Genomic DNA, 19,326 nt, shown 5'->3' on the forward strand with positions numbered 1-19,326 from the left:
TTTAAGAAAATACCCTAACTACTTCAGATTTGCAGATGGCATAGCTCTGTTCAGTGAATCGTGAGAGAAATTGCAAAAGATGATGGAAGATTTGAAAAGAGAAAGCAAAAATGTACGATGGAAAATTAATATAAGTAAACTAAGATAATGTTCAATGAATATGCAGAGAGACAGCGAATACGGATTATGAATGACCGTCTAGCGATTGTTAATGAATATACGAACTTAGGACAAACAGTGTTTCACCAGGACATGCGACCGGAATTAAAAAGATAAACTTTGTATTGAGAGCTTTTGGTAAAATAAATTTTATTAGAAAACGTAAAATGACTTTTTCTGAAAGAAAATTTATTCAGATGTGGTCCTAACAGTATTAACTAATGCATCAGAAACTTGGAGCCTTACTAGAGCCTTAGAATATAAACTAGTTACAACTCAAATAGCTACGAAAAAATACTGATGGGAATAACACTACGAGGCATAAAAAGAGCATCATGGTTACGAGCTAACTAAAGTAGAGGACAGTCTAACAAAATGTAAGGAAAAGAAATGGACATGGACATGACATATGAGAATGACAGATAATTAATAGTTGGGAATTAAGAATAACTGAATGGCTCCCTAGAGATTACAAAAGAAGCAGGGGAAGCAAGAAAAGACAATGGATTGACGAGCTAAGAAAATTTGCGGGTATAGACTGACATAGAAAGACTATAATTAGACTGGAGTGGAAGGAGGCCTTTGTCCTGCAGTGGACTAGTTGCGACTGATGATGATGATATACAGTTCTTCTTAATAGATAAATAAATATGCCTCTTTGATTTAATGACGATCTGTAATGCATGTTTGTTTAGATGGTGTTGAACAATATACTGTCGCTTCTAACATAATATCTTATTACGATATATTTTGAATAGGAGCTTGGAGATGTGAATAGATTGCTCTCTCTCTCTCTCTCTCTCTCTCTCTCTCTCTCTCTCTCTCTCTCTCAAGTGTTTACACGAGGGAATACTACCAAGTTGATTGATTTCAAAGGAAATGCCACCTGTCATGAAAGGCAATTCACACGAATAACCTGTAACTGACAGTCTGCTTGAAATAAAACGCCTTGGAAATTGAAAATACAGGTTCAACTAATGTCAAGTGCACGTATCTTTCCAGATATTTTACATACCGTAATGCACGAGATCATCTTCCACTGCTATAAATAATATCTTACTCAAACTTGCAAACACACACACACACACACACACACACATATATATATATATATATATATATATATGTACATGTGTATAAACACACATTTATGAATGGTATAATCATTCAACTATACTGTAAGTTTTAATATCAGATCAAAGTTATAAATCATACATACATTCCCTGTTCTTCAAACTATCCATATTTTAATCATACGCTGTGTTTTTTATATACTGTATCCCCAAATTATTGTTAAATATACATTAGGATTTCCAATAAAAAAAAAAAAAACATGTTCTAAACAGACGTCTAAATCATATTATTCAAACCTATTTGGATTTGTTAGGGAAAAAAAAAACGATCGGCAAATAATATTTTGAAATTCGATAATGGAAATGATGAAGCTAATTTACATCCTAAACGAGAATATCAATAAATAAAATATACAGAACAAGATTTCAATCAGAGAGATTTCTCAGCCTAACTAACATCGCTTATTGTGATTAGAAAAAATACTATAGGATTGTCGTGGATATGTATGATGTAATTGCTTCTACCCCTCTGCCTGGTTGATCTAATTGATTTTGCTTTTCAAAACTTAACTTCTAGTTTGTTTCTCTTGAAGCAAAAGGGTGAGTTTCACTCTATTCACGCAAGACTAAACTTCAGGTGATTACCCTTACACAATAAACTTCAGCTAAATCTGAAAATAGAACCCGATCGTGATTTTGAAATGAAACAGCCGAAGAGGTTTCGGCAGAGGTGGACACCGATCCTTCTTCATCCGACCTTTCTCCATCAACCCTGCAACGCTAATTCGGGTTTTTATTCTTCGAGATGGCATTTATTGTATTTCTCTGTTAAATTATGTTTCAAACTGAGTATTGAAAAATTACAATGAGTTTATTGTTTGGTTTCCTAAAAGTATCCCTTATAAGATGAAAGTCTTGCACTTAAAACTCTCTGGTAAAATAGTAATACATCTAAATCGATACTTTACCTTAGGTTTTAATCACACATTCAATGTATTATTCGTATATGTCGAGTTCCAAAGATACACTTCCCTATTAGTCATGTTAATAAAATTTCAATCTTTCACTATCTTAAGTTTATTTCCATATTATTACCCCCCCCCCCCCCCCAATATCTGCGATACAAGGAATGTCAAAAATATGTTACAACTGAAAAAAAAAAAAAACAAGATCAAATCAGGCATCTAAATCACAATATTTGAAACTCATTTGGATTATTTGGCAAATTACGTTTCTTCCCCCCCCCCCCCCATTCTTCGCTCGATGGGTTAACTATTTTACTGTAATTGTTCAGTGTTTAATTTCCTCTTGGTAAGGATAGAAGAGACTCCAAAATCAAACCGTTGCTCTCTAGTCTTGGGCAGTGTCATAGCCCTTGTACCATGGTCTTCCACTGTCTTGGGATAAGTTCTCTACTTGAGTGTACAATCAGGCTATTCTTTCTTATTCATCTTTCTTTTGAAGTTATAATAGTTTATATATGGACAATTTATTTCAATGATGTTACTGTTCTTAAAATATTTCATTTTAATTGTTTATTATTTCTCATTAGTTTATTTATTTCCTCATTTCCATACTAACTGGGCTATTTTTCCTGTTAGATCCCTTGGGCTTATAGCTTCTTGTTTTTCCAAGTAGGGTTGTAGTTTAGCAAGTAATAATAATAATAATAATAATAATAATAATAATAATAATAATAATAATAATAATAATAATAATATTAATAATAATAATAATAATAAACTGAAAAATAGAACTTGAGTAGCGGGAAGGAATAAAGAAAATTAAATAAATTGTATTTCGTAAACTGCTCTCAGTCTCATCTAAAACCTCTTATGCTAAGAAGATCAGGTAATAAGTGAGACAGATATGAATGAATTGGGGGAGGGAGAAGTTGTCTGTAGTCATGATTTAGCTTCTCTGCAATGAAAATACTTCTCTTTCAGAACTTTCCAACTATATATTATTTCCTTTCAAGCCAGATGACCAGCTCTAATACCTCCATTTGAAGCTGCGATTTCACGTTGAAACGATGAGGACAATACACATATCAGTCAAGATCCAAAAATAGAAACCGATCGTAATTCCGAAGCGAACACGCCGGAGAGACCTCAGCTGAGAACAGGGTGCCGACTTCTCCACCCCCCCCCCCCACACCCCTAAAACCCCAATATACGTCAGCTCCGGCCCCTCCCCACTCCAATCAACAACACATCCTCAGGTTTTTATTCTTCAGCCTCTTCGGGAGACCTTTGTTGCGCTGCTCTGTAAATTGCTTCCGCTCGAAACACCTGCTTGGAAAAATTATATTGAAGAGTTTACCGTTTAGCCTCCTAAAAGGAGTCTCTCATGTCAAGATAATCTGGAGAAAAAAATCTTTAAATTACCGAGCGAGAGAGAGAGAGAGAGAGAGAGAGAGAGAGAGAGAGGAGATTACTAGAATGGCGCTTAATTTATTTAGGCGCATATACAAGACAGAGTATTCATACATACATACATACATATATATAAATATATATACATATATATATATATATATATATACCATATATATATATATATATATATGTATATATATATATATATATATGTGTGTGTGTATATATATATATATATATATATGTATGTATATATGTATGTGAATATATATATATATATATATATATGTATATATACATATATATATATATATATATATAGAAATTATGTATATATATATATATATATATATAAATACCCAAAAGCGCCTCTTAATGATATACATCTTATTTTTATGAAGGCCGGAATTAAGTGAAAAATTTATTATCTCGAACTGCACTGCATTTTTTTTGTTCTTTACCGTTTAACCAGGTCAAAAGAATTCTTCCAAACATAAACGGGGAAGACATTATGATATGGCATAAACATTCTTCAAGGAAATAAATGAATTAGTAAATGAACTAATAAATGAATAATTAAATTATTAAATGAATAAATGAATAAAAAGTATGATGGCTTTGGGCTATAGGATCATATGCTAGAATTGTGGATGCAATCCAGTACTATAAAAAATTACAAAACATAAATTTTCCTAACATCGTGATTATCAAAGACTCTTATCCAAAAATATAAATAATGTATAGTATTTACGGATATTTATAGATATTAAAATGTAAATATCAGTTGCACTCATTCGTATATTAAAAATATAGCTAAAATTATAAAATTTCTAAAAAAAAAAAACATGTCTTTGTGGTGATGGGGATAGTATAAACGAGGTAATAAAATGTGATTCCGACGCATAAGGCCTATGCAATTTTCAATAAAATAATAAAAGGTAGAAAAAGGAACTTAAGCTTTTCAGAATACTAAAAAAAAATGTATAGAAATATTAAATATACAACTACCGTGCTATGGTTTTTTCATTAGGCATATTAAAAACCATTATATTAGAATCTCGTAAAAAAAGGCAAAAATATAATCGAACTATAAAAGTACTTTAGAACCAACTTGCCTTTTCCAGAATCAATTTCGGTCGACCTTTTGCTTGACCTTGACCTTGGACCTAGTACTTTCTAAATTGAATCACTTCCACGTCTCAATAAACCAAGTAATCCCTGAAAGTTTCACTACTATTTTAGTGAAATTGTGGCCACGAGGATGTTCACAAACAAACAGACAACTGGACAAACATGAGCGAAAACATGACCTCTTATCAATTTCGCTGGCGGAGATAATGAAAAGCAAAAAGGAAAGATCTGATAATGCAGGATGGGACATAAGTTTCCATAGATGGGGAAAAAAATATACTAAACAAACGTTTTATTTACATAACGATCTTTATATGATTACCATTGCTTCGTAATTATAAATAAAAACCGTTGTAAATATGTAAATTTGATTAAGTCTGTCCATGAGCGTAGCAATTGCAAAGTTAATGTTAGCGGAGTCCTGTCAAATGAATTTCCAGTGAACAGTGGAATACTCCAAGGGAATATGTTGTCACCTATGTTGTTTACCCTCCTCATCGATAAAAATTTTTTGTTTTTCCTATGTATGGAAACTTATGGTTCATCCTGTACATGTAAACTATGTATCTAATCAATAATTTTCATGAACAGTTTCTACAGACCTTTGCAGATATAGTGTTTTCCTTCATTATAAAATCAGAGTGAAGTAATACGAAATGAATATGAATAAACTAACCCCAATTAACATTTATATAATACGAAATGAATAGTAATAAATCAACACCAAAGTAAATTCATATACGGAGATATCTTATATGCTAACCATGGACAGAAAATAGTTAATGTAGTTAAGAAAATTGCTACACAATACGGTAATAAACAATGGTTCTATAATATAATATCCTCCTTCCCTTTTTTATATATTATAATCTGATCCTATTCAAGAGAAAACGTTAGGTGTTTTAAAGTGTTGAACTATTGCATTCATTAGCTATTAACTACATTGCTATCGTGATGTTACCATGTAAGGTTTGGGTAATTTTGGTGTCTATCAATAATAACAATAATAATAATAATAATAATAATAATAATAATAATAATAATAATAATAATAATAACTAGCAGAACCCATGTAAATTACTGGAAATGATATTTTCAATACTAATTATCTTGTTCCTAACCTATACATGTTTGAATAAAATGTGATAAGATTTGACTTGTATATTTAGTTTTAAAAAATGAGCAATACATGAAACAATTTACAAAACTTCTTTATATACAATATTTCTCGTGAAGCTAGCTCCTCTTCTCTGGCCATGAGTAGAATTATTCTAAGGACAAATTTTCACTCTTACACTGTTCATAGACCGTGCTCTTGAGAAGGCTACATAAAGTTGTCCATGAGTCAAGCAAGGTTGTGGTAGGTAGATCCCAACCTTATCGAAAGTCTGTCGTGGAGCTTTATTAATGGACATTGAATATGATAGGCGGACGGGAAATTGGGTAACGTCTAGAAAGATTTGAAGAAAAGGGTGATCAGAATTATGAGAAATCTTTTTCAATAAGGGCGGAGTAGTCGTTAAACGAAAAAGGCCGAAAATAATTTATAATCTAGTTATGGAAATTGATAGAACTCAACTTTTTGTCTAATATTTAAAAGAAAGAGTCAGGTGGTAAGACAAAATTGAGAAAACTATATAAGTTGTGCTTTGATTAGGTAATCAAAGTCTAATGTGAATTTGTAAAAGTATACCATGAAATTATTTCCGTTTTCTTTGAAGCGTGACACACAAAACAAACAATACACACACTATCGTATTAATAATAGTAATAATAATAATAATAATAATAATAATAATAATAATTTGGATGGTGTAGCAATATTATTATTATTAATAATAATAATAATAATAATAATAATAATAATAATAATAATAATATTAATATTTGGATGGTGTATCAGTAATAATAATAATAATATAGAAATAATAAAAATAATAATAATAATAATAATAATAATAATATTAACAACAACAATAACAAAAACAACAACAACAATAATAATAATAATAATAATAATAATAATACCAAGGCGAAACGTGTCTCGTACTTGTCTGTTAGTGCACTTTACAATTTTACGGGATCCTTTTCGACCAGGCAACGAGGAAACATATTAGCATGCCAATATTAAGAAGGTAAACATACCATGTACATGCATACACATCCTCTTTCTTTATTCGTATTCCTGCCACGAACGTACTCCGAGATATTTTCTAGGTATACAACAGTAATAATCTTGAGCATGGTTGATTTTAAGAAGTAGTTTCCTTTACCTTAGAGGAGGAAAGAGTAAATATTTTTTTTTGTTACTCAATAAAACATAGTTCACAATTTTAATTGAATTTATTTCATATCTTTGATTGGTTTAAAAACATAACAATTAATTTGTCGAGAGACGAGTAACTTGATCTGTAGATTAAAGTTCTCAGACTAAGTGGCAAAAGATTCTTTTTTTTTTCACGCAAAACCATTATTATGATTTAGACATATTTAGACATGTACCTTTCTAAAAGCCTAGTCTGATTAGTATCTTAAATCAAGTTTCAAAAATGGGCTTCATCTATAATTGCAGGAATTCTGCCTCGGGGAAGAGTACATGAATCGGGATTTTCTAAATCATAATAATCCTACTGATTTTAAAGAGAACTAAAATGAACATCTGACCAACACCCTTATATTAACTCCAACGTAAAATAATAAATATAGACCAGGCATCTAGAATGGTTTATCAAAAATGATATGGTATCATTATCAATACACAAAACCCTTTATCGGAAAATAAATTATTATAATAAAGTGAGCATGGAATTGTAATAAGTCCAGTAAGCATAATAATGTAATGGGTCGCAGGTAATATGAAAATCATAAAAATACTTTTCAATATAATTTCTGATTGATACTATAAAGAGTAACCTTTCGTAATCTTATAAATGAACTCTCGCAAAGTAAGGCTATTTAAAACTAACTAACTATATACTGCATATATATATATATATATATATATATATATGTAAATATATATATATATATATATATGTATATATGTATATATATATATATATATATATAAATATATATATATATATATATATATGGACATCGGCTCTGTTGCTTAGACTTAAACGTCTAAAAGGCACTGCCAAAGTTCCGTGGCTGACGGTAACTCCAAGGCCGTATCATCAACCTCCGCATCAGCATGCTTCAAAAATAATAAAAAATTTTGAAGCATGTTATTGCAGAGGATGACGATACGGCCCTGTAGTTACCGTCAGCCACGGAACTTTGGCAGTGCCATTTAGACGTTTAAGTCTAAACAACAGAGCCGATGTCCGCACCAGCATGCCTCAAAAATAATAAAAATCCGAAAATCCATATATAGCAAAAGTCGTCATCATACAAATCAAGAATAAGTAAATTCCTATTAGTCATCAATCACAATACCATTTTCTAGGCGGTGGCCGATTCCATAACGTCTCTGAGACTGGTGAACGCCAGATTGGTGTTCGAGTCCCGCTCAAACTTGTTAGTTCATTTGGTCGCTGCAACCTTACCATCCTTGTGAGCTAAGGATGGAGGGTTTGGGGAAGCCTAATGGTCTATCTGCTGAGTTATCAGCAACCATTGCCTGCCCTTCCTTGGTCGTAGCTTGGGTGGAGAGGGGGCTTGGGCGCAGATCTTAAGCATATATGGTCAATCTCTAGGGAATTGTCCTGCTTGATGGGACAATGTCCCTGTCCCTCGCCTCTGTCATTATGAGTGGCCTTTAAACCTTTAATCCTTTCACAAGTAGGGTCAGCTACAATCAGTCATCATTCAGAAGCAGGAGGTCATAGGAACAATCAACTACTGACATGAGGAAAAAATATTACCTAAGGACGAATTATAGCATGAACATAAAACATAAAAACTCTTACGAACACTTCTAGCTAAATATAACTATCGCACTATAATAAAAAAATAAATAGTAATAACCAATTTTATCATTCATATCCACACCAAGCGAAGATAAAATAATACTTACTGATAAATAAAGGTACTTGCAAGAATGATAAATGATAAAACCAGCATTCAAAATTGATTCGTTTTTCTCCTGTAGTCAGTTAAACAAAAGAAAAAAAAATAGGTCAACTTATCAAGCAAAAATACAACAACCTTCATTTATATTAAGTCTTCCTTGCTTCAAATAATCATTACATTAACTACTCTCCCTTTTTCACTGGCTCTCCCTCTCCTGTGCTCTGAATAGTATATATATATATATATATATATATATATATATGTATATATATATATATTTATATATAAAACTAATAACAAAAAAGGACATTAGAAAATTTATCCTCCACATTATTAACAATTCAAGCTAGTATGATAAACTTCTAAATATCATAAACTCAAAAGTGAGAATTTAGAAGCCAAGGTTTGTAAATAACGAAAAAAATACATTTAAATAGTTCCAAAAGAAATTGACATCAAATCAAATTAAACCAATCACCAGCCTTGGCTGTATATAAAAAAGGAACTGAAACAATGGGAAATTTAATTACCTTTCGCTAATTGTTGAAAAGAAACAATAAATACAGGTCATCAACAAAGAAGCTTTGCGGATTAGGGCTAACTTATTCGATAGAGTAACAATGACATGCTTCTCCTAATGACAATGGTAGGCTTCATATTAGTTATAAGTCACTATTAGCAATTTAAAAAGGCCAAAATACATAATTATCGATGCCCAGCAAAATTAATCTTGCCCAATTTTTTTTTCGTTTACATGAAGGGAATCTTGACTTGTGAGAGAGATGGCTATATAATTGAGGCTTACTACGATGTATTTTAACTAAAATGTCATCAATGATAATAAACTAATATCATTAACAGGTCTGTGAATAATGAGTTCTTGTACAGTACAATGAAGGTTTTTGTAAGGTTATTCCCTTCCAGAAGGTTTCTTCTTACTCCCGTACTGTCACGTCAAAAATGAGAAAATAATAATAACAATAATAACAACAGGCTGGAAACACTTAATATCCATGAAGTAAAAATTCGTAGAAAGAAGAATCAGCGTATTGACCTAATGGTAGAATTCATACTAAAATGAAAGAAACGACTTCATTATGACCTTAGAACCAGCCTTGCAGAATAACAAATGATTGTTGAGTTTCTCTTTCCTTAATTTTGCTATTAAACTGGAATCCCTTTGGTCATTAGTGGAATGGGCGGGCATCTTTCATGCCGAATTAGATTAGCATTATAATGTCAGCAAAAATTTAAACAAAAACACAAACAATTAGAATATGTTAAGGATATGATGTAAATGGACAATACGTGATCATTTCTTTATCTATCGTCCTTAAAGTAATTAGATAACATAGAATAAATGTTATTTTTTTCTAACGTAGGAAACAGTCACCGTTAATCCCACCCACATAAAATTCATTGTGAATTCCGAAAATAGATGTTCAGAATAGTGTATATGGATCTTACAACATTAAGCCATTTCTCTTGACAGCATGTGGCCTCCAAGAGTCGTGAATAAGCATCGTGAGAGAAATAAATCCACAATGGAAATTGCTCATATACCTACTGTACTATATATAGAAGGCTCGCCAGCAAAACCTTGCGAAACCTTCAACACAAACTATGCATTTCACCTGTATTTTTCGCGTACTCTCATCTTTCCCGGATTTCAAGACATGTCATTTGGTCCACTCATTTTAATGTGTTTTTCTTTGGCTCCTTCACCATTATATTCTCTTTTCACCTCCTATAGTCATATATTAGTTCCATGTAGTTGAACCCCTACAAAACATTTTGATCTTTACTTTTGTCTACGCCTATACTTTTACTTCTTTTGTGCTTCCCCTCATTGGTCAATATTTTAAAGCATCTTATCCTACAACTACTATCAAAATACTTATACTTTCGGACTTCTACCCTTTCTCTCCAGTCATATTCAGCATCCACGTGATGATAATGACGTGTAGGACGATGATTTAGAAGTACTTGTAGTAGTGTTCTGTGCTATTATAACGGTACTGTAACCGATTGTTATTCTAGAGCATGGATGTGAATTGCCAAATTGTATCGTCTGTGGACTTAGCGCCTTGAAGGTGGATATACACTCACACACACACACACACACACATATATATATATATATATATATATTTATATATATATATATATATATATACATTTTATATATACACAATATATATATATATATATATATACACACACATATATATATATATATATATATACATATATACATATATGCATACACACACACACATATATACATATATATATATATATATATATACACACACACACATATATATATATATATATATGTGTGTGGTGTGTGTGTGTGTGTGTATGTGTGTGTGTGTGAGTGCGTTTATATATGTGTGTTTATACACTTTATATATCTGCATGTATGTAAACAGTCCATTGCGATTTTCAATAATTTATGCCATCTTATTAATTTAAATAATAATAAACTAGGTTACCCCACATCTTGGACTATATTCCGTTTCATTGAAAAATTACTTTAAATAACCTTGAAAATGTCATTCAATAAAGAAAAAAAAATATTTTCCAAAATCTCCGCGAGCCATAACATGCTGTATTTGACACACCATAGTGTCATTCTGGACTGCTAGGTGGATACCTATTTGCTCTTCTCCATACTTCTTACTCTTCTGTCCCTCCTCGCCCATTTGTCGTTTTTCTTGATGCTGGTAATAAATCATGAACTAAAAGTCACTCTTCGCTCTCCAAGTTTGAAAAATCGTCTTTATAGCGAAATGAAAATCTTGTTTAGATGGGAGTATGTGAGAAAGAACCAATGATTGAAGGCCTATTCCCTAACAAATCAACTTATTTGTTTTTTATTTCAGTCATTAGAATAATTGAAATAAAAAAAAAAAAACGCTAGTATTAATGAATCTGGGTTCACATCTACCTACATATCCACAAATGATATTGAAATATTACTCAATAATACATGGTAAGAATTTTATGTGTAAAAATTTTCCACTCTGGTTTGAACATTGAAATGATATGATCTTTTTTGGATATCAAAAACAGTCAGTTAAGACCTTTAAAATCAAACTAAGTAATAAGAAAGAATTTGGGCAACTGATTAAAAATACAATATCATACAATCTATGTTTATTTCTATTTTGTGAAGTCATTTGAATCATAGATTTTTTTCATCCGAGTATTCTGTATTTCCCAAGAATTGGAAAATAAGGTTTTTCCACTTATTCCATCCACGATCTTCCAAACACGGACATTTTAAGCGGTCGATTAATGTGAAAGCTTTACCCTGTTCCAAGTTAAAAAGTCAACAAACGACTTCAAATTCCCGTTTTTCTTTACCTTCAATCCCACCTAATTAGGCTTACTACCTTTAATGGTTCGGGGTATTTTCTATATAGCCTGTTTTATATACGATTCCCCTTCACTAACAAACTATTTCTCACTATCATTCTCAGTATCGACCATGATTTTAACGTACTAAATGTAAGAGAATTAAGATAAACTATTTCTTGTTTTCATATTTGATTAAATATACATATTTCACTTACATGATAATTAGAAGTACCTTCAATAATCTCATTAAAAAAAAAATGACATTTTCATGTAGTTTCCCGTTCGGTATAGGTTTATGAATATCGAATAGTTTCTACAACAAAAGATTAAAACTTGTATTGCTTTGTAATTCGTAATTAAGCTATTCTGATAATAAGTTTCCCTTACAGGTAATTCCTAAAGTTATACTCTTGTCAATCACGGAATCTTATGTATAACTCAGAACTATTTATTTGTTTTCACTTCCGAGATGAAAATTGCATTATATGCCGATATACGAGAATTACGAAGAACCAAAGAAAATATCCATAAAACGAAAATCTTCTGAAGGAGACGCAGTCAATAACAATAAAAGTACTACTGCTATTGTTAAGCGCTTTATTTGAAAAACATGTCGATAGTTGATTAGAATCCAGATACAGCAATAAATGCAATCAGTAAAGAAACACTATGATGCAGTGTGAATGGAGAACCGATAGAGAAATAAGGCATCAAATCGATCACAATAAGTCAAACTAATAAACAAAAGGCTTAAAATTGTTTCAATGAAGGTTCAAATACCTGAGCGAAAAACTGAACCCTACATAAATTGGGAGCCAACGAAGCACCATGAGTCATTATGAAGATAGTGCTACTGGAAAAAAATTAACTCTAAAATTCCCAGTGTCAATAATAATAATAATAATAATAGTAATAATAATAATAATAATAACAACAACAACAACAATAATAATAATAATAATAATAATAATAATAATAATAATAATAGTATCGTCGAGTGAAAACGTGTTACCGGTTTGCTTTTTCGAATTCTCGCCCCGAGCTGTATTTCAGCTTATATTTCTCGTTTGTGAAAACTTTGAAAATATTAGTTAATCATATGAAGAGACTAATGTGACAAGTAAAAGTACACCATGGCTGGTTGCCTCCTGTGCGGATTGTCGAGGGGAGACGGAAAAAATAGGTGGATAAGTGTGGCTGTAACAGGTGCTACACCAAGAAGTTGATGTTTATAGAGGCAAACATCAGTGATGATGACATAACCAACTTTTAATGTATTTGACCATGTTGTGAAGATGAAGCCATTATGGCTAAGACAACCATATTTGAAATGGAGGAGGAATTGAAATGGAAGACTTTACATATACGAACATGAAGGGAAAATCCCTGAATTGGAACATCATATTGCGGAACTCAATGTGGACGCAGCAAATTCGACCGAGACTACTAATCTCACTGAGAAAGTTGATAACCTAGCGATGAATTGGGAATCAATTAAGTTAACACTTAAAACAATGATGGACCCAAAACCAGAGAAAAATTACATATGCTGACACAGTTAAAGAAAATATCTACTAGTAATTAAATAGACTAAAGCATAAAGTAAAATCAATGACAGGAAAAATGACATCCAAATTCTTAATACGGGGTCAACTTCAAATGGAAATGTTGTAAACTTTGCTGATGAGAAGGTCATAGATGAAGCAGAAAACGAGATTCAAACTATGGTTGCCACACCGAAACGAGGAAAATTGGAAAACTAAAACCAAAAATAATATGCAATGTATGTAATGATGAAGATGAAATAGTAAATGCCTTGATTCAAAGAAATCGTTGCTTGGACCATAGCCAAACCATAGAAGAGAAAAGTCTGGTATTCACAAAAAGTGCTGCAGGTGGGACTCCCCACTATTTGTTGAAATGTGACCCTGAAGTTCGGAAGGCTATTTATGATAATGGTGATAAAGTCATATTGCAATGGGGTACATATAACCTACATGATAGGCACCATGTGACCACCTGCTACCACTGTCAGAGGAAAGGTCATTTTGAAAAAGATTGCAAGTTTAAGACTGACGATAAAGTCGGCGGGAAATGTTCAGAAAAAACATTCCATCAAAAGAGTGCAATTCGCAACAGGTAAAATGTGTATACTGTTCTAATTTAAGTAAATGATCACACAGTAAACTCAAGAAATTACAAAGCTTGTGATATGAAATTGAAAAGACTAGCAGAAAATACTGACCAGGGATAATAATGATGTCATAAATTGTGGCTATGCAAATATACAATCTGTTAGTAATAAAACTATTCAAATTCGAGGATTAATATATGAGAATTGAGGAATATTTGGACATATTTGCATTACATGAAACATGGTTAAATAACTTTGACAAGGCTAAGAGACCTGAAATGACACCCCCGCCCCACGCACACACACATATGCTTTCTTTCATATTCCGAGAAAGGGCAGATCTGGGGGTGGGTGGGTCGGGCTCCTCATCCATAAGGGATACTCAAATCTCAAGTTGTTAAAAAGAACTATTGTAACAAGCTTTGAATAGATACACTTTATGCACAAAAAACAAAAAAATATCCATTGTAACAGCTTACAAACCTCCGAGAACAGATACTAGTATTTTCTTGAATAATTCAGTATACTCTTTTAAATGAATTTGTTATTTCTGGAGACTTCAATCTTTGGATGGATGACACATCAATTCTTAATGCTTCAGTATTTATTGAGTTATTGGAATCATATCAATTGGTAAATAATGTGACTGCGCAACTACTTTGACTGGGCATACGTTGGACCTAACTTTAAGTGATGGAATTGAATTAACATTGTATATGATATAAATGTAGGAGAAAAGAGCACTATCTCTCCAGTGTACAACTTATTATGTTTAAAGTATTTCTACAAATATAATCAGCGGTGAGAAAATACATTTTAGACATGAATCAAATTCCCACCATTTGTATTTATTGAAGAAGTTACAAAAAATTAAAAATAAATAAATGATAAGATCAGTATGCCCTGCAATCATGATAATCAACGTTTCTTGGGCGCTGTGTTGACTGTTTTATGACCATATATAATAGGGCGAGTAAAAGTGATGATACAATGTGTCCACTGATGGAAAGACTGTGACTGTTAAAGACCAATCTCCTTGGTTTGATGGGGAGATTTTAAAGAAAAAGAGGAAAAGGCGTAAAGAAAGAAAGTGGAATCGGATAAAAACTGAAAGTACATGGGTAGAATACAAAACTGCAATGTGCCAATAAAATTTATGATGGTAGAGAGTAGGGTTCTCCTGCTATATAGATCGAGAAAAACAGCCCTAAAGTAAAGTAAAGCAAGTAAGTAATTAATTAAGTATGTAAGTAAGTAAGTAAGTAACAACAAAAAACAATAACAATAACACTTTCTCTAACTTTTCTGAAGACAAATTTATTCCTAAATGGGGGTAGCAGATAGTAGTAACCTGGAGTGCGATATCTACTGAATAAAAAATTAATGATGCATTATAGACAAAACTCCTTAATTAAGAGTGTCCTGTAAATAATCAGGTCATCTTTAAATAAACAAGAAAAAAACTAAAATTATATGACCTCCACATGCAATTTAATTAATCTTTATGTGACCTCACAATTCGAATGTAGATAAGAATGAATGAATGAATGATTTAAAGTTTTCAGGCATCCTGACATCTAAGGTCATTGACGCCGGTAACATTTAATTTATGTATACAAAAGTAAAAAATGAAATAAAATAAAAAATTAAAGAGTATTCGATTAAAATCATAAAAATTGAATGGCATAAAAGTTAAATATTTTCCAGAAGACCTGCTTCTGAAAGCAATCTAAAAATGCCACTTGTATGGTAGGACACATCATTTCCAAGAATCTTGGCAAGGATGAACCTGCCACCCTCACCTCGACCTTAAAAACAAATATCTATTCTGCAAGATGTTATAATTGGGGCATTGGGTCAACAAATGCAATATAAAATATGTAATGAAAGTAATACTTGGTGATAATTTCCAAGCTTTATTCAACACATTAGCAAACTACCATATCTGTAACAAAGAAAGACAACAATGAATATCAACATAAATGCATATTTTAACACAAACACATAATTTATGAAAATAATGCTATAAAACATTAACATAGGAAGAACAAAAAAATATAAATACCCAAAACATTGACAGTAAGAAGCAGCTAAGACCAACTGATATTATCACATTCTCCCCTCCTAGAAAATTCAACTTTAATCAAAACAAATGTATTGGTTTAATCCTATCCATAGTGATCGGGCGCCTTGACACACAAGTGGGCCTTCTTATCTCAGTGGGCTCACTGGATTCATGACAATCCCGGTTATCATGAGTTTGTGTATCCTGCACTTCAGTTGTATCTCGGGACTCCGTCTCTCCTGCTGGTTCAACATGGTGTAAAGGAGACGTTGCACCTGCAGGACTTTGGGCTAAGTCACGGGTAGACACAGTTGATTCTCTACCGTCTGGATATTTGACATTTGCATACATTGAGTTTGCATCCATGAGTTGAACTTCTTCAGTTAATGGTTTATGTTTGCTAGACCTAACATGACGTCGAAATAGTACAGGTCCAGGAGTCAAAAGCCATGATGGTAATGTAGTTCCAAGACTAGAGCGTCGCTGAAACCTGAAAAAACGTTCATGAGGTGTCTCATTAGTTGCTGTACATAAGAGCGACCTAACCGAGTGCAAAACCTCAGGAAGTACTATCTCCCAGTGTTGAGTCTTCAAGCCACGACTTTCGAGTACTAAACAAATAGATTTCAAAATAATACCATTATATCTCTCAACCTGGCCGTTGCCCATCGGATGATAAGGTGTCGTTCTGCTGGTTGCAACCCCCTTGTGAGAAAGGTACAGTTTCGGTTCTTGGGACATGAAAGAAGCACCTTGATCTGAATGAATGAAAATAGGCATTCCACAAAGGATAAAGATTGATTCAAGACATTTGATCACTGTTCTCGAATGCATGTTTGGACAGGGAAACACAAAGGGGAAACGTGAATACTCGTCAACAACAGTAAGAATGTACTTATTGCTCGTGGTAGAGGGCAGAGGCCCCTTGAAATCAATGCTAAGACGTTCCATTGGCTGGGTGGCCTTTATGAAGACTCCTTTTCCTGGACGAACGAATTTTGGTTTTTGTTGGGCACAAATTTTACAAGAAGCACTTACTCTTTTCACGTCATCTGTTGAAAATGGGAGGTTTTTGGATCGCACAAAGTGCAAAAGGCGAGTGACGCCAGGATAGCAAAGCTTCTCATAGATGTCAGTGAGACTTGACATTGAGGAAATAGAACAACAATAGGCACGAGTCAGGGTGTCCGGTGCAATATTCTGTTTCCCCAGATGATACTGTATAGTATAACTGTAGGATGCCAGCTCCAGCCCCCACTCTTGTATCTTGTTCTTTATTTTAGTTCGCTTCCTGCTGTCTAACATGAACATCACTGATCTTTGATCAGTAATCAGAGTAAAATGTCGTCTCACTAGGAAATGGCACCACTTGCGAACCGCTTCAATAATAGCTGTGGCCTCTTTTTCCACTGCTGGATAATGCAACTCGCTACCCTGGAGCGTTCTCGACATAAAAGCTACTGGGCGGCCACCCTGGTTCAAGACTGCGGAGACAGCAACTTCCGAAGCATCACACTCTACAACAAAAGGAAGACTCTCATCCACAGCCCGCAGTGAAACATCCATAAGTTGTTTTTTTTAAAGAATTGAAAGCAGCTAGTGCTGGCTCGCTCAGTGGAAAAGTTTTTGTGTTCACTAAGGGATGTATCGTGTCAGAAAAACCAGGGATCCATTTGGCATAATAGGCAAACAATCCTTGAGCTCTTCGCAGAGAGCCCATATTTGTGGGAGGCGGTAATTCTTGAATGGGACGTAATCTGTCTAGGTTAGGCTTTATAACATTATTCCCGACACAATACCCTAGAACACTGATTGTAGGAACAGAAATAACCGATTTCACTTTATTGAGGGTAAGATTCCGTTTCCAAACCACCTCCAAGAAGTTTTGAACGTTTTCATCATGTTCAGCCTGAGATGCTCCACCTACATTGATATTGTCAAGGTATGAAAAAGTATCTTTGAGCTTCTCATCCTCAACTAGTTTGTCCATAGCTCTTCGGAATGCAGCTAAACCATTCGTCACACCAAATGGAATCCTACAAAATTGAAACAATTTCCCTGCACCTTCAAAAGCAGTGTACTTCCTCTCACTCTCTTTAATGCTGATTTGGTGATACACACTCTTCAAGTCAAATGTGGAAAACACCTTATATTTAGCAAGGTCATGTACCATATCCCCTATCCTTGGGAGGGGGTAAGCATTTAGTTATGTGTATTGGTTAATGGTCTGGGAATAATCAATACAAAGTCTCTTTTTATGCCTGTCAAGTGGATCTTTGACTACTACAACCTGTGCCCTCCAAGGGGATATACTTGGTTCGATGATACCTTCAGATAGTAAATGTGAAATTTGGTCTTTTACAAACAGCTGGTCATCTTGACTATAGCGTCTGGATTTGACTGCAATGGGTTTACACTGTTGAGGTAAGTTCGGAAACAATGACGGTTCATCGATGTCAGCTGTCGCTAGTAAACAAACAGGTTTGGCGCCAGTTATCTTCAAACTTTGTCTTTTCCCTTCATATTGAAAACTCATGCTCTGGTGTTGCTTTTGGAAATCATAATCCAAAATGACATCACAACACAAATCCTTCAGGACCCCGAGCTGTATACAGGGATATCTCTGATCAAGGTGAACCAAGTCTGCTATGACAAATCCAGGGGAACTAGCATTGAACGATTTTGATGCCATTGAGACCGCTGAGCTTGCAGGGACTACTGTCCGTTTTAGTCTCTGTGCGACTTCTTCCTCACATATAAAACTATCTGAGCTACAAGAATCAACAAGTGCCTTCAATGAGTGGCCATTTACACTGATGTTTGTAGCTGCATGTGAAAGATTATTTGTATAAGTGGCAGTTTTACAAAATGGCCTGTTTTACCACATTTGTTGCATGTGGCAGTACGTGCGGGACAACTCACTCTACCTGTACTGTGAAGTGCATTACCAAAAAAATAACATTTTCTCTTTGATAAGTAGGCAGCGGCAACAGCTGAACCTCC

The 19,326-nt window shown here is 33.3% G+C and overlaps 1 protein-coding gene across 1 annotated transcript in view; it reads right to left on the minus strand.

The window, feature by feature from the left end:
* Positions 1–18,529: 18,529 nt before the first annotated feature.
* Positions 18,530–19,326, minus strand: part of LOC137642934 (uncharacterized) — a 1,409-nt gene continuing 612 nt past the window's right edge. The window contains exon 3 of the mRNA XM_068375799.1: positions 18,530–19,149. Within this exon, the coding sequence (XP_068231900.1) occupies positions 18,530–19,149 (620 nt within the window). The remainder of the gene's footprint in view (positions 19,150–19,326) is intronic.

Source organism: Palaemon carinicauda, chromosome 6 (genome assembly GCF_036898095.1).
Source record: "Palaemon carinicauda isolate YSFRI2023 chromosome 6, ASM3689809v2, whole genome shotgun sequence".
NCBI classification, from domain to species: domain Eukaryota; kingdom Metazoa; phylum Arthropoda; class Malacostraca; order Decapoda; family Palaemonidae; genus Palaemon; species Palaemon carinicauda.